The following is a 16,329-nucleotide window of genomic DNA, read 5'->3' on the forward strand; positions in this document are numbered from 1 at the left end:
AGATGAAGGGCTAGAAGGCAGGATCATCAAGTTTGCAGATGACACCAAATTGGGAGGGAGAGCCAAGACTCCAGAGGACAGGAGCAGGATTCAAAACGATCTTGACAGATTAGAGAGATGATTGGCCAAAACTAACAAAATGAAGTTCAACTCAACTGCGCCTTGAGTATTTCACTCTTGAGAAACTCCCATCCATCCGTAACTCCCTTGTCTTTTAGTATCTGTGTCCACGGAATGCTGCTCAGCGTTTCCTTCATTTTTTGGAAATCAGCTCTCCTAAAGTCCAAAATGCGGGTTTGACTTGTCTTAGTTTCGGCCTTCCTTTGTACCTCAAATCGCAGGAGCACATGGTCACTTGCCCCTAAGGATCCTACCACTTCAACCACATCGATCAGTTCCTCCGCATTTGTTAGGATGAGATCAAGAGTAGCCAATCCCCTTGTTGCCTCTTCTACCTTCTGGACCATGAAATTTTATGCAAGGCAAGCGAGGAATTTGTTGGACTTTGTACTCTTGGCCGAGTTTGTTTTCCAGCAAATATCGGGATAGTTGACATTGCCCATTACTACTACATCTCTGTTTGGTCAACTGTTGGCAGAAGACTTCATCAAGTTCTTCCTCCTGGCTTGGAGGTCTGTAGTAGACGCCTACAACAAGATCTTTTTGAGTCCCAGTTCCCTTGATTCTTATCCAGATGCTTTCAAGCTGGTTTCCCAGATTGCTGTCATGCATTTCTTCTGCAGCATAAGAGTTTTTGACATATAAGGCTACTCCGCCTCCCCTCCCCTTTGTTCGGTTTCTGTGAAAGAGGTTATAGCCCTCGATGTCTACATTCCAGCGATAGGAGTCATCCCACCAGGTTTCAGTGATGCCTATGATATCATATTTGTGGTGTTGTGCTAAAAGTTGGAGTTCGTCATGTTTATTTCCCATGCTCTGTGCATTAGTGTAAAGACATGTGAGCCCCTTAGATCTTCCCCTGAGCTGTTCAATTGGGATTATTGTGCTTTCGGTACTTGGTCCTTTTTGTGTTTGTGCAGCCCTCCGTTTAGCCTTCTGGCGGTTCCCTGACATGTTCAGTATGTAAATATTCCTTAATCTGGAAAAATCCAAACTACTTCTGATCCCATTTCTTATAACCTGCCCCATTCTAGCCAGTGTGTTGATTCATAAATTGACATTCCCTACCCTACGCAAAGGCTGGCTGACATCTTTGACCCTCTCATCCTGAGTGGCTGTGCTAAGTTTGTAAATGTTTACATTATTCGATGCAGATGTGCCATCAAAAAGCAATACTTAAAATTTATTAGTCCACTTTGCCTATAACTGTTTAGTTTGATTATACCATAAGATGCTTAAAAATTATTAATTTGACCATTTTCTGCTATTGAACTATTGCACTTAACATCTAAATAAGACACAATTGATAAGGAAAAAGGCATGGGATTCAGGAGGGGATTAAGTCCAACAAATGCTGGTTGTTCTTCTGCCCCTCAGAAGCTAGAAGAGACATGGGGGGGGGGGGGGTGGTCCTTTCACCAGCCTATGGGGCCAAGGTTTAATGGTAGAGCTGAACCTGGTTGCTTTTCTGTTATGGCCACTCCCAAGTCCTATTCTGCGGACTTTGACACGGGATTGTGAGATCTGGTCTTTTACATGTACTTTAGCCTCGGACATTCCAGTTCTTTCTCCAACTATGAACTGCTCCATAAAGGGTTTGGTTTGGTAATTTCCTTTTAATTCTTTTGTGCTTTTGTATTTTATCTGCAGGCTCCAGAATGGGGCTCATCACAATGTGTGGCATGGTGGTTTTACAGATAACGCAGATTGCTGTGTTTTTCCGTAAGTAAATTCTGAATGCATTTCCTTGTGGGGAAGAGGCATTTTGTGGTTGTGGGAGGATCATTTTCCATTTGAGGACCCTCTCTACCTTTGAAGGGAAGGTTCAGCTTAGCCTACAACTTGGAGGCATTGACTACTCCATTTACTTTACCTTATCCCACATCATGAGCAGAGACCTCAGCTTGTTGCGAGGGAAGGTTTCCCATTTGGCTGATGTCTTTGCTAGAGAGCCTGAAAGGCCTCCCTCCCCATGGAAGGAGGACAAGGAGAGTGTGGGGTCTTCTTTATCAGGGAATGAAATTGGGTTGATCCCTGAGAGTCAGCTTTAACTCCCCGATTCTGTCTCTGCAGAAAAACGTCAATGCAGAAAAATGTCAGGTGAGTGTTACCTCCACCACTGCATGTTTACTCCAGATGGGTGAAGTGGGCATTGGATTGAGATGGGTTGAATGGAGACATAGGTCAAGGCTGTTCCCAAAGCTGTGGAGAAGCCAACAGCACTGAATGTAGCTATCCACCTCTCTCCATAGATAAGAACATTGTTGTTGTTCATTCATTCAGTCATCTCCAACTCTTTGTGACCTCATGGACCAGCCCACGCCAGAGCTCCCTGTTGGCCGTCACCACCCCCAGCTTCTTCAAGGTCAATCCAGTCACTTCAAGGATGCCATCCAGCCATCTTGCCCTTGGTCGGCCCCTCTTCCTTTTACCTTCTACTTTCCCCAGCATAATTCCCTTCTCTAGGCTTTGCTGTCTCCTCATGATGTGGCCAAAGGACTTCAGCTTTGTCTCTAGTCTCCTTCCCTCCAATGAGCAGCCGGGCTTTATTTCCTGGAGAATGGACTGGCTGGATCTTCTCGCAGTCCAAGGCACTCTCAGAACTTTCCTCCAACACCACAGCTCAAAAGCATCTATCTTTCTTCGCTCAGCCTTCCCTAAGGTCCAGCTCTCACATTCGTAGGTTACTACATGGAATACCATGAGAAAAGAACATAGGAAACATGAATTGTTTCCAACCAGCCTGTACCCTTTGATGTAGATCCCAGAGACAAGCATCTGGCCCCAGTGGTCAGGTGCGAAGCAAGCCAGGCTGTGGGAGGAAGCTGTACTTTTCTGGTTTTAAATCCCCAATTCTTTCTCTGCAGAAAAACATCAAGAGGATTACAAACCAGTCTCAGGTAAGTGTTGCTTACTCATTGCATCTTTATTCCAAACGACTGAGGCAGGAGTGGGAATGAGGTGGGTGAATTGAGGCATGTCCTCCTTCTATATGTCAAAGGGTTTATGCCAAGAACAGGCCCCCTTATGAAAAATGGAGTAAAATGGATATGACTTCTGCTCCCTCCCTGTTGTGGAACTAAAATCACCCAGGAAGGTCGTAAGACTTGCAGAAAATGCCCTCCCATTATCTCTAGAGGGGCCGTGAGAGAAGCACGTAGGGCCCTTCCACACAGCCCTATATCCCAGAATATCAAGGCAGAAAATCCCACATTATCTGAGTGTTGATCCAGGCCACGGTCATCTCAAGACTGGACTACTGTCACGCCCTCTACATTGGCCTTCCTCTGTCGGTGATCCGGAAGCTCAAGTTGGTACAAAATGCAGCTGCTCGGCTTCTTGCGGGAATTCCGATGAGATGCCACATAACACCAAACTTACTGCAACTGCATTGGTTACCAATTGAGCACCGGATCACTTTCAAAGTGATGGTACTCACCTTTAAGGCCTTGCATGGTCTGGGGCCGATGTACCTGAGGGACCGCCTCACCCCCTACCAACCCCAGAGATCCCTCCGTTCTGAGGACCAAGATCTATTGGAAGTCCCCAGTGTCATGACCTTGCGTCTAACAGCAACCAGACACAGAGCCTTCACAGCAGTGGCACCATCACTCTGGAATACTCTGCCACCTGAAGTCCGTGCCTTGCGGGACTTACCAGCTTTCCACAGAGCATGTAAGACATACCTGTTTCAACAGGCTTTTAATGTTTGATAGTATTGTTTTTAAATTGTTTTAAATTGCTTTTAATTTTTGTTAGATTTTAGCTATTCTTGTAAGCCGCTCCGAGCCCCAGGGGAGTAGCGGCATATAAGTTTGAATAATAAATAAATAAAATAACTCAGTTCAAAGTAGATATTGTGCAATTTTCTACCTTGATATTCCGGGATATAGGGCTGTGTGGAAGGGCCCTACGTGCTTCCTGTGCAAGAAGATTTTTGGGGTGGCCTCAAAGTCCCCCCCAAATCTCTGCCTTCTTCTTCTCCTCCTCCTCCTCCTCCTCCTTGGCACTTTACTTTCCTTCCCAGCAAACATCTCCCACTTACTTTCCTCCAGCCTCCATTCATTCCTCCAGCCTCCTTTGGGAAATACTCCGTCCACAATCTCTGCTGCCACACGGCTCCCTGGGAGTTGGAGTCCCGTCGTTTGGCGGCCGTCCTTTGCAAGTGGGAGGTGGGCACTACATCTCCCAGCATCCCTTGTGGCCGGCCTTGCCCCCGCCTCCTCCAGCTGGCTCAAAGGCTCTGGTTTTTGTTGTTGCTGCTGCTGCAAGGTTAGTGAGTGGACCAGCTGGTTGCCCAGGAATGCCACTCCAGCACTGAAGGCTTTTTTGACACCTGCCATACATCGAGGGAACCACTGACCGCATAGGGAAGCTGATGAGAAAACACAACATACAAACAATCTACACACCTACTAAGAAAATCCAGCAAATGCTCTGTTCAACAAAGGACAAGAGGGATCCTCTCACCTCTGCAGGAGTCTACCGTATACCATGCAGCTGTGAACAAGTCTACAGAGGGACCACCAAACGCAGCGCCCAGACACGCATCAAGGAACATGAAAGGCACTGCAGACTACTTCAGCCAGAGAAATCAGCCATAGCAGAGCACATGATGAACCAACCTGGACACAGCATTTTATTTGAGAACACAGAAATGCTGGACCACCCTCACAACCACCATGTCAGACTACACAGAGAAGCCATTGAAATACACAAGCATGTGGACAATTTCAACAGAAAGGAGGAGACCATGAAAATGAACAAAATCTGGCTACCAGGATTAAAAAACTCTAAAATTACAACAGCAAAACAGCAGAGAGGAAACAACCAGGCACATCTTAACACCTCTCAACAAAAGATTCCTCCAGGGAGTTGGCCCAGGAATGCCACTCCAGCACTGAAGGCTTTTTTGACACCGTTTTCGCCCCGCATCAAGGCATTCCCTTCGCCTCTGTGGATAAAGCCAGAGCCAGGGATTGGTGGGTCAGGCAGGTGACCCTACAACTGCTCTCCTTTTGCCACTGACACATGCACTCACATAGCTGAAAAAACATTGTGTGGACTTAAGTGAGACACAGCCTTTCAAAGAGCCATGAATAGAGGATGGGGATTCAACTGCAGCCCTTTTCTGCCCAAAGAACTGACCTTCTTGACTTTTTCCTCTTTTTCAGGAAGTGATCAAAATTCCAACACTTCTAAGGAGGGTAAGTGAATCCCAGCTCAAAGCGTAGAATGGATTACAAGAGAGAAGGGCACAGAGAGAACTGTTTGCAGTCCTCTATCTTTCTGCCCTCCTCCCTGAATTTGAAGTGAGTTAAACTAGAAGAATTGTGAAATATTTAGCTGACAAGCAACCCTTTCCTGCTCAAAGAACTGACGCTCCTTGTCTTTTCCCTCTTTTTAGCAAGTGATAAAAAATCCAACATTTCAAACGAAGGTAAGTTAAAACTTGTGCACCAGCTGTGCCTGTACCTTGGGAAGTCTGACTTGGCCACGGTAGTCCATGCTCTGGTTACATCCCGTATAGATTACTGTAACACACTCTATGCGGGGTTGCCTTTGAAGACTGTTCAGAAGCTTTAATTGGTCCAACGGGCATCCAGATTGCTCACCGGAGTGGTGCACAGGAAGCACACAACTCCCCTGCTATGTCATCTCCACCGGCTGCAAGTCTGCTACTGAGCATAATTCAAAGTACTGGCTTTAGTCTATAATGCCCTAACCAGTACCTGTCCAAACAAATCTCCCTCTGTGAACCATCTAGGGAGCTAAGATCATCCAGGGAGGCCCTACTCTCGGTCCCACCCTCTTCCCAGGTGTGCTGGTGGGGACAAGAGACAGGGCCTTCTCAGTGGTGGCCCCTCAGCTATAGAACTCCCTCCCCAGTGAAATTAGATCAACGTACTCCTTCCTGGCCTTCAGAAAAAAAGTCAAATCTTGGCTATGGGACCAAGCTTTTGGGCAGTAAATGATACATTGAGTGATCAGACTATGTGCAATAGATATTGATACTTGGAACAATCCTGGACTAGGATTGCTGGATTATGTGATTTTGATGTTTATATTAATATGTTTTTAATTCCATCTTTTAAAGTTTGAATGTCCTTGTGTTTTTATAATTTAATTGACTGTTGTATGTTTTTATTGTTTATGTTAGTCTAATACTTTAATGTCTGTGAGGTGTTGAATTTTAAGAAGTATATGTTGGGAACCACTTTTTGAGTCCCCCTCCCAGGGTGAGAAAAGTGGTATACAAGTGATGTAAATAAATAATAAATAAGTGAATCCCACCCAGCTCAAAGGGTAGAATACATTACAAGGGGAAAAGATACACAGAGAAAGGCAAACCAAGGAGACGGGATGGTTGGTAGACCTGGAAGATGGTGGTGTAACTGTATCCCTCTGCCCTCCTCCCTGCTTAATGTTTGAATTTTTAGAAAGTTAAACTAGAATAGTTGCGGAATAATTTACTGACCACTGACCAATGAGTTTAGAGTACTATTTTTAAAAAGGAATCCCAACAGGATATCAGCATTTGATGTCATAGTGGTGGGCCAGTAGGAGGTCCTCACATTGTGTGGCATTGGTGGGGCACAATTCTCATGGTTGCTCTCATTCTCACACTAACACACCAGTTTTATTTTTTGTGTCAGGAGCAAACCAAAACAGTTGTATTGCATTAAAAAAACCAGACAAACAAAACACAAAGTTTGCAGATTTGGTATTCTATTAAATGTCCTTTGACCGGTATCTGGCCACTTGGAGTGCTTCTGGTGTTGCTGCAAGAAGGTCTTCCATGGTGCAGATGGCAGGGCTCAGGGTGCATTGCAGCAGGTGGTCAGTGGTTTGTTCTTCTCCACACTCGCATGTCATGGATTCCACTTTGCAGCCCCATTTCTTGAGGTTGGCTCTGCATCTCGTGGGGCCAGAGCGCAGTCTGTTCAGCGCCTTCCAAGTCGCCCAGTTTTCTGTGTGCCCAGAGGGAGTCTCTCATTTGGTATCAGCCATGGATTGAGGTGCTGGGTTTGAGCCTGCCACTTTTGGACTCTTGCTTGCTGAGGTGTTCCAGCGAGTCTCTCTGTAGATCTTAGAAAACTATGTCTGGATTTAAGTCATCGACGTGCTGGCTGATACCCAGAAGATGGGCTGGAGATGTCACTGTTTTGGTCCTTTAACTATTGGCTGCTACTTCCCGGCGGATGTCAGGTGGTGCTATACCGGCTAGACAGTGTAATTTCTCCAGTGGTGTAGGGCGCAGACACCCCATGATAAAACGGCATGTCTCACTAAGAGCAACATCCACTGTTTTAGCGTGGTGAGATGTGTTCCACACTGGGCATGCGTACTCAGCAGCAGAGTAGCATAGCGCAAGGGCAGATGTCTTCACTGTGTCTAGTTGTGATCCCCAGCTTTCGTATGATATTATTTCTAGTGCCCACTTTTTGCTTGACAGTCAAGCAGTGCTTCTTGTAGGTCAGAGCACGGTCCAGAGTGACTCCCAGGTATTTGGGTGTCCTGCAATGCTCCAGTGGGATTTCTTCCCAGGTAATAATCCTCAGAGCTCGGGATGCTTGTCTGTTCTTAAGATGAAAAGCTCATGTCTGTTTTAGATAGATTAGGAATCAGCTGGTTTTCCCTGTAATAGGCAGTAAAAGTGCCTAGAGCTTCTGAGAGCTTCTGTTCAACCATCTCAAAGCTCCCTGCTTGAGCGGTGATGGCACTATTATCAGCATAGATGAAGCTCTCCGTCCCTTCTAGCAGTGGCTGGTCATTTGTGTAAATGTTGAACATGGATGGAGCAAGCACGCTCCCCTGAGGCAGACTGTTCTTCTGTTTTCACCATCTGCTTCTTTGGCCCTGGAACTCAACAAAAAAGCTCCTGTTTTGTAGCAGGTTTCCTGTGAGGCGGGTGAGGTGGTAGTCGTTTGTGATATTATACATTATACTCAGGAGGAGGGGTGGTTTACAGTATCATAGGCTGCTGACAGGTCTATGAAGACAGCTCCTGTGATCTGCTGCCTTTCAAAGCCATCTTCTATGTGCTGAGTCAGGTTCAGCACTTGCAATGTGCAGCTTTTGCCCTTCCTGAAGCCAGCTTGCTGTGGAATCAGACATGGGTCTATTTTTTCTATAATTCTATGCACAATAAATCTCTCCAGGACTTTATAGAGGTGGCACAACAGGGAGATTGGTCTATAGCTTTTTGGATCTTTACCAGAAACACACCAATTGAAAGGCCATTCATGAAGAAAAGATGGGGATTCAGCAAAACCTGCTGCTGCGGAAAGATGGAAGCTATACGTTCACTTTGATGGATTCCTTTTGTTCTGCAAAGTGCTCAAAGAGGGGAAGGAGAAAGAAGATTTTGAGCACTTTATCCTGAGCATTGAAATGGCAAGGCGTCATATGTTGTTCATATTTCTATGGTACAATCCGAGAGGATTAGCTTGTCATACTGTGTGCATCTGTCCTGAAAAAAAGAGGAAAGCATCTAGACGCCACAATCCTTTCTTGCCCCAAACAACTGGTCCCTTGTTTCCTTTGTTTTTCAGAAAGCGATGAAGGATTTGGCAGCACTGAAGGTAAGTGTTCAGAAAGAGCAAGAAAGGTGGGTGAGGTGGTCTGCAACCCTGGGAGATGGCAGCATAGCCGTGTCTCTCCACCACCCTCTTTGCTTGAATTATAAAAGAGTTAAACCAGAGTAGATGGCACATGAAGTAAGAAGTCAAGAAATATGAAATAATCAACAAGACTCTGGAAAGAAGAGGTGGTAAGCATAGACAATGAGAGTGACATTTCCAACTAGAGACCCAGGAGGTGGCAGATGGTAATTTTGTCAGTGCCGATTGTGTTTAAGTGCAGGCCAAGGTCTTTAGACACTGCACCCAGTGTTCCGATCACCACTGGGACCCTCTTCACTGGCTTGTGCCAGAGTCTTTGCAGTTCAATCTTTAAATCCTCATATCATGTCAGCTTTTCCAGTCGTTTCTCTTCAATCCTGCTGTTGCCTGGGATTGCAACATCAACAATCCATACTTTGTGAGGTCAGGAGTATTGTGCTATATTATTATTATTATTATTATTATTATTATTATTATGCCATATCTCCATGCTGTGCAGTCATGGAAGTCATAGTTTTCCAAGGTCCATATCCTTCTCTTGGTGCATTTACAGTATGGAATGAATGCCCTTGCACCCACTTTAAATGTCATGGCTCCATGCAATGGAGTGCTCTTGGGAGTTAGTTTCCCAAGATCCATTCTCTTCTCTTGGTGCATTTACACTATGGAAGGAATGCTCTTGTACCTCACTTTAAAAACCATAGCTCCATACTATGTCGTCTTGGGAGTTATAGTTTTCCAAGATCCATGCCCTTCTCTGTGGGGCAGCCAAGAGGGAGGGAGGGAAGGAGAGAGAGAGGGAGGAGGAAGAGAGAGGGAGAACATAGCTGCTTTTCCTTCCTCCCTCCCGGTTTTCAACAATGAGCAGGGAGAGAGGGATGGTGGGCAGGGCCAAATCTCTGCAACATGAAATAATATTGAAAGGAAACAGAGAGATATTTAACAGTGAGGAAAACCATCAATTTCTGTTCTGGAACAGCTGTTCCAGGAGCTCCAATTTTATTTCTTTGAATTAAATGTTGGTTTGCAATCCCAGGCTTGGGATTTTGTAGCAGGGTGGCTTCCTGTTATAATTTGCATTCATAGGACAAGCCACCTGTCAATAACAGTTAGGTTCCCTGGGTTTTTTGGAGGGAAGGGGCCACTTTTCAGTCAGTCTCAAAAAGGAAGTCAATGCAGAGGATGTACACAAACGTCCTCCTGTGCAAAGGCTTCGTCTCTTAAGACTTCCCGGGGGAGAACAGTTTTAAGAGCCTTTACAGATTCCCAAAAGGTTCCAGGGAAGCAGCTTTACAGCCCTGAGGACTTCTGGAGGGAATAACAGCTCTGCTCATCTCCAGCTAAGTGACTACAGGCCTGCTGGTACGTCTGCTAGGTTCTGAGACGCAGTTCAGCTGGTAGTAGACTCAAATCAGTCAGGTTTAGGTTCACAGCAGCCTGGGAGGAGCTAAAAAGGGGAATTTTCCTTTGAGCAAAGTTCTTGAAGATAGTGCCTGTTTCCTGTATTGCAAGAGCTAATAGACTGTTAAGCCTGTTTGTTCATTAATAAAGAACTGTTATATTTAAGCTCAAGCCTCATAAAGACTGCTTAATAAGGGGAATTTTCCTAAAGACTTCTTTTCGGTGGCCCTGGCTTCCCGCTGGATGCAAGCCTAACGTCCTCTCTTAGGCCCGTCGCAAACTCTGTTCCTGCGGGAGAAAACCTTGCTAGCATGTCCCTGACGTCACGAGACTCCGCCTCTCTCCCCGCCCCTTTCTCCACCCCTTTCTCCGTGCGAGAGTGGTTTTTCCTTTGCTAGGGTAGCATTGCCCGCGTACTCTCTCAGTTGGCAGAATTCAACTGAGAGAAAATGCGGGCAATGCTGCCCTAGCAAAGGAAAAACCACGCTGGCAAAGAGAAAGGGGCGGAGAAAGGGGCGGGGAGAGAGGCGCAGGCTCATGACGTCAGGGACGTGCTAGCAAGGTTTTCTCCCGCAGGAACCTAGTTTGCGACGGCTCTTAAAAGCACCTCATTTCGGCTCCAGCGGCAACAGAACAATTTCATTAAAAAAACTGAGCAAGACTGAGCTCTCCTCTGCTCTCCTCTACCACACACTTCCCTGCCTAATGTGATGAAGTCGTGGGAGGATTAAAAACCTTAGACATGGCGAAGAACAAGAGGGAAGGAGCTCTGAAATAAGGGACAATTTAATAACAATAAAAGCCAGAGTCCCAAGCCAATTATAACTGAAGAAATGAAAACACTTCAGAGGAATTTGAAGGCAGTCAACAATGGATGGAAATTCCAGCAAAAATGTTGATGTGAAAAGAAGCCCAGCTATGTATATTCATTGGATCAGATTCAGTTTCTTCTGAAACCCCTGGTGGCGCAGTGGGTTAAACCCTGTGCCGGCAGGACTGAAGACCGGCAGGTCGCAGGTTCGAATCCGGGGAGAGGCAGATGAGCTCCTTCTATCAGCTCCAGCTCCTCATGTGGGGACATGAGAGAAGCCTCCCACAAGGATGATAAAAACATCAATTCATCCAGGCGTCCCCTGGGCAAGTCCTTGCAGATGGCCAATTCTCTCACACCAGAAGTGACTTGCAGTTTCTCAAGTCGCTCCTGACACGACAAAAAAAAAGTTTCTTCTTACAGCAAGAGAAAGACCTCACAACCTCTGAGGATGCTTACCATAAATGCAGGTGAAACGTCAGGAGAGAATGCTTCTAGAACATGGCCATATAGCCTGAAAAAACCTACAACAACCTAGAGAGAAAGATGTTTTGGAGCAGTCTTTATGGTGGGCATTGAAGTGGCAATGCTATGAAAGCAGTGAAGATTGTTTATTTAGAATATCTAGAGTCCCTAAGTATTTTCTGCCTCGAAAACTGACCCCCGGTCTTCTCTTTCTTTTTCAGCAAGTGAGAAAGGTTCCGATAACTCCGAGGAACGTGTGTGTAAGTGAACCCTCGCTCAAAGAGATGAATGACAAAGGAAAGAGACATACAGTAGAGTCTCACTTATCCAACTTAAATGGGCCGGCAGAACATTGGATAAGTGAAAAAGTTGGATAATAAGGAGAAATTAAGGAAAAGCCTATTAAACGTCAAATTACATTATGATTTTACCAATTAAGCCCCAAAACATGTTTGACAACAAATCGACAGAAAAAGCAGTTCAGTACACAGTAATGTTACGTATTAATTACTATATTTACGAATTTAGCAGCAAAACATTGCAATGTATTGAAACAGCTGTGGATCTGGTTGAGAGGCAGACTGTGTTGAATAATACAGAACGTTGGATGAGCAAAGGCTGGATAAGTGAGACTTTACTGCAGAAGGAAGGGTTACACTTCTAAGTCTAAAGTTCTCTTGGAGCCATACCATTCCCTGAAACTTTCTCTCCTAACCTTGTTTGAGGTCTAGACAAGAAAAAGGAAAACACTCTCTCTCTCCTATCTGGGTGTTCTGCCATCTTTTTGTTCAGCAGATGGACTTTATACAGACAGTCCTCCCATATCCACAGATTCTATATCCACAGATTCCACATGGCTTCAAAATAAATTCCAAAAAATAAACATAGATTTAACGGTTTTATATAAGGAACACTATTGTATTACATCACATAATAGTCGCACACCTCTCCCTTTTAGGGAAGGAAAATTGGCACTTTAATTGTCCTCCCATAATAGTTGCACCTTTAATTCAGTTGCCTGGTGGGTGGATTAAGGGTGTGACTGCCTTTTTTTTTTTTTTTTTTGGAGCTGTGGCCCCATAGCACAAAAAGGGAAGAAGGGCAGCTGTGCAAGAGGATGAATTCACTTCTCCATCTGCTTGGCCTCTTCCCCTTTAGGCAAGGGAGCAGCAGCATGGGCAGGTGATGCTTCATCCATCCACACAGGTGCTCCCTTTAAGGCACAGGCACATGGTAGGATGAAGCATCACACACCTGCGCAGCTGCAGCCTCACAGGAACTATTATGTGGTGAAAGAAGCCCCTCAAAAGGGGAGTTTTTCACCGCATAATAGTTGTCACCACGTAATAGTCGCACACATGTTTTAGGTGGGGGAGGCTGAAATCTGGAATTTGAATATGCCCTTGTATATAATAGGACTTGAGCATCTTCAGATTTTGGAGATGGTGATGAGCATCAAGCCCCCGAGTTGAACACAACTGGACTTAATGTCAGGGGAAAACCTTTACCTAACCTACTATGCTCTTGTACATAATAGGACTTGAGCATCCTCAGATTTTGGCATCTACAGGGGTCCTGAAACCAAACTCCAACAGATATCAAGAATATCAAGAGTCCACTATGCTGGGGACTGAAAGGCACTGCCCAGCATTCACCTGGCATCTCAGAACCAAAGAATGGCTGGAGCCTGAAATAAGATCCATAGAAACCACTGCAGGTGCCATGAAGCCAGCCAGTAGGGATACAGCTTGTTGCCAAGCTCGGTCAGGTCCCAGATTAAGATGCCTCCTTGGTTCCATCCCCAGACAACCTGCTTGCTCTCCTTCCTACAATGCAGCTCTTAGGCTCTCCTTACATGCTTGTATGAGTAATACACGTTCCCTTCTCTCTCTTTCCAATAGCATTGTGTCCATCTGGCAGTTCTGGCAGCATCGAAATAGGTAAATTGGGGGCAGTGGGGAGAAGAGGGTGAAGCCTGGAGACAGAGAATTGAATTTCCAGTCCTTATTTGGTGGACAAATTTCTTCTGCCCAAACTGAGGAGGTCATCTCAGTCTTGAAGGAAAATCAGTTCAGAAGGAGAGTGGTGCTGTGGCCCAAAGCAGAGGTGTATTCGTGATACAGGTGGAGGGGTGTTCAAGTGGTACTCAGGGAAAGGGGAGAGAGGAAAGTGGGTGCCCTTCAGGAAACGAGGAGCCCTTGCCTTTCCTGCACACTTCATTTTGTTGGGAAAGAAAACAGCCTCCGCCTTACACCACCTCACCATTGTGCACATAGCAGATCCTGAGGCAGCACATAAATGTTTCTTGCTCTTGGGACTTCATCACACGAGAGAATGAATCCACTTTAAATCCTGTTTCTGACTCCAGCAGAATTCTGGGGTCTCCAGTTTAGTGAGGCTGTTAAAAGCTCCCCGTAAATTATTTATTATTATTTATTTCTGGTACTTTTACCCCGCCCTTCTCAACCCCCGGAGGGGGACTCAGGGCGGCTTACAGAGAAGGCAGAATTCGATGCCTTTATACACTACACATAGTATACAAAAATATACAAAAACAAATATACAGAAATATAATTAAAACGATCATCACAGTTAAAACATCAGCAACCGGTGCCCAACATATTATATAAAATATCATATAAAAATTCTTGTAATCAGCGTTTCGTTTCCAGAGTTCCTCGTAAACTCAAATCCCTAAGTATTTCCTGCCTAAAAAAATGACCCCCTTGTCTTTTCTTTCCCTTTTCAGTACATGAGAAAGATACCCATAACTCTGAGGAACGTACGTGTAAGTAAACCCTTGCTCAAAGGGATCAATGGCAAAGGAAAGAGACATAGAAGGAAAGGCAACACTTCTAAGTCAAGGGTTCTCTTGGAGCCATACCATTCCTTGAAACTTTCTCTCCTCACCTGGTTTGAGGTCAAGACAAGAAAAAGGAAAACTCTCTCTGTCTCTGTCTTCTAGCTGGGTGTTCTGCCTTCTTCTTGTTCAGGAGATGGACTCTATACAGTCAGTCCTCCCATATCAACAGATTCTATGTCCATGGATTCCACATGGTTTCAAAGTAAATTCCAAAAAACAAACATTGATGTATCCATTTTATATAAGGGACACTAGCATATTTCATCACATAATAGATACACCCCCCTTTTGGGGAAGGCAAAATTGGCACTGTGGTTGTACTCGCATAATAGTCGCAAACTTAATTCTGTCAGCTAGTGAATTAGTGGTACAGATGGTAGTCAAATGGTACTTGGGAACATCCAAATAAGGATGCAACTGCCTTTTTTGGCACTGTGGCCCCATAGCACAAAAAGGGAAGAATGGCAACTGGGCAAGAGGAGGCGCATGGGAGGGTGAAGCATCACTCACCTGCGCAGCTGCATCCTCACTGGAACTATTATGTGGTGAAATAAGCCCATCAAAGGGGGGCTTTTTCACTGCATAGTTGCCACTGCATAATAGTCGCACTCTCCCCACCCCCCACCCCCACACACACATATGTTTTGGGTTTGTTTGTTTTTTGTCGTGTCAGGAGCAACTTGAGAAACTGCAAGTTGCTTCTGGTGTGAGAGAATTGTCCATCTGCAAAGACGTTACCCAAGAGACGCCCAGATGATTTTTGATATTTTTGTCATCCTTGTGGGAGGCTTCTCTCATGTCCCCATATGAGGAGCTGGAGCTGATAGAGGGAGCTCATCCGCCTCTCTCTGGATTTAAACTTGCGATCTGTCAGTCTTCAGTCCTGCTGGCACAGGGGTTTAACCCACTGCGCCACCAGGGGCTCCATATGTTTTGGGTGGGGGAGGGTGAAATCTGGTATTTTAATATGCCCTTGTATATAATAGGACTTGAGCATCCTCAGATTTTGGAGATGGAGATGAGCATCAAGCCCCGGAGCTGGACACAGTTGGACTTAATGTCAGGGGAAAACCTTTACTTAACCTACTATGCCCTTGTATATAATAGGACTTGAGCATCCTCAGATTTTGGATTTGGAGATGAGCATCAAGTCCCAGAGTTGGACACAACTAGTCTTAATGTCAGGGGAAAACCTTTACCTAACCTACTATGCCCTTGTACATAATAGGACTTAAGCATCCTCAGATTTTTGTATCTACAGGGGTCCTGAAACCAAACTCCAACAGATATTAAAGATACCAAGGGTCCACTATGCTGGGGACTGAAAGGCACAGCCCAGCTCTCACCCAAAATCTCAGAGCCAAAGAATGGCTGGAGACTGAAATGAGATCCATAGAAACCACTGCAGGTGCCATGAAGCCAGCCAGTAGGGACACAGCTTGTTGCCAAGTTTGGTCAGCTCCCAGAGAGGATTAAGATGCCTCCGTGGTTCCATCCCCAGGCAACCTACTTGCTCTCCTTCCTACAGTTCAGCTCTTAGGCTCTCCTTACATGCTTGTATGAGTAATAGCCTTTCCCTTCTCTCTCTCTCCAATAGCATTGTGTCCATCTGGCAGTTCTGGCAGCACGGAAACAGGTAAATTGGGGGCAGGGGGGCAATGGGGAGAAGAGCATCAAGCCTGGAGACAGAGAATTGAATATCCAGTCCTTATTTGGTGGACAAATTTCTTCTGCCAAGACTGGGTCAAGGTCATCTCAGGCTTGAAGAAAAATAAATTCGGAAGAAGGAGAGTGGTGCTGTGGCGTAGGGCAGGGTATATGGTACAGATGGAGTGGTAGTCAAATGGTACTTGGGAACGTCCATTAACATCTTCAGGGAAAGGAGACAGGAAAGCAGGTGCCCTTCAGGGTGAGAGGAGCCCTTTCCTTTCCAGCTCACTTCATTTTGAAAGGAAAGGAAAGAGCCTCCGCCTTACACCACCTCACTGTTTTGCACATATCAGATTATGAGGAAGAACATAAATGTTTCCCACTTCCATCACGGT

General features: G+C 45.5%; 2 protein-coding genes across 3 annotated transcripts in view; both read left to right on the forward strand.

Annotated features, from left to right (window-relative positions):
• Positions 1-16,329, forward strand: part of LOC132770245 (major histocompatibility complex class I-related gene protein-like) — a 159,779-nt gene that overhangs the window by 91,863 nt on the left and 51,587 nt on the right. Inside the window, exons 14-16 of one of the 2 annotated variants that reach the window (XM_067465339.1) lie at positions 13,323-13,361; positions 14,171-14,209; positions 15,882-15,920. In XM_067465339.1, coding sequence (XP_067321440.1) covers positions 13,323-13,361; positions 14,171-14,209; positions 15,882-15,920 — 117 coding nt within the window. The remainder of the gene's footprint in view (positions 1-13,322; positions 13,362-14,170; positions 14,210-15,881; positions 15,921-16,329) is intronic. The other variant, XM_067465337.1, reaches the window with a different exon arrangement.
• The window catches only part of LOC132769747 (major histocompatibility complex class I-related gene protein-like), a 240,081-nt gene that overhangs the window by 33,476 nt on the left and 190,276 nt on the right, over positions 1-16,329 (forward strand). The window lies entirely within an intron of this gene.

Source organism: Anolis sagrei, chromosome 2 (assembly GCF_037176765.1).
Source record: "Anolis sagrei isolate rAnoSag1 chromosome 2, rAnoSag1.mat, whole genome shotgun sequence".
Taxonomy (NCBI): Eukaryota; Metazoa; Chordata; class Lepidosauria; order Squamata; family Dactyloidae; genus Anolis; species Anolis sagrei.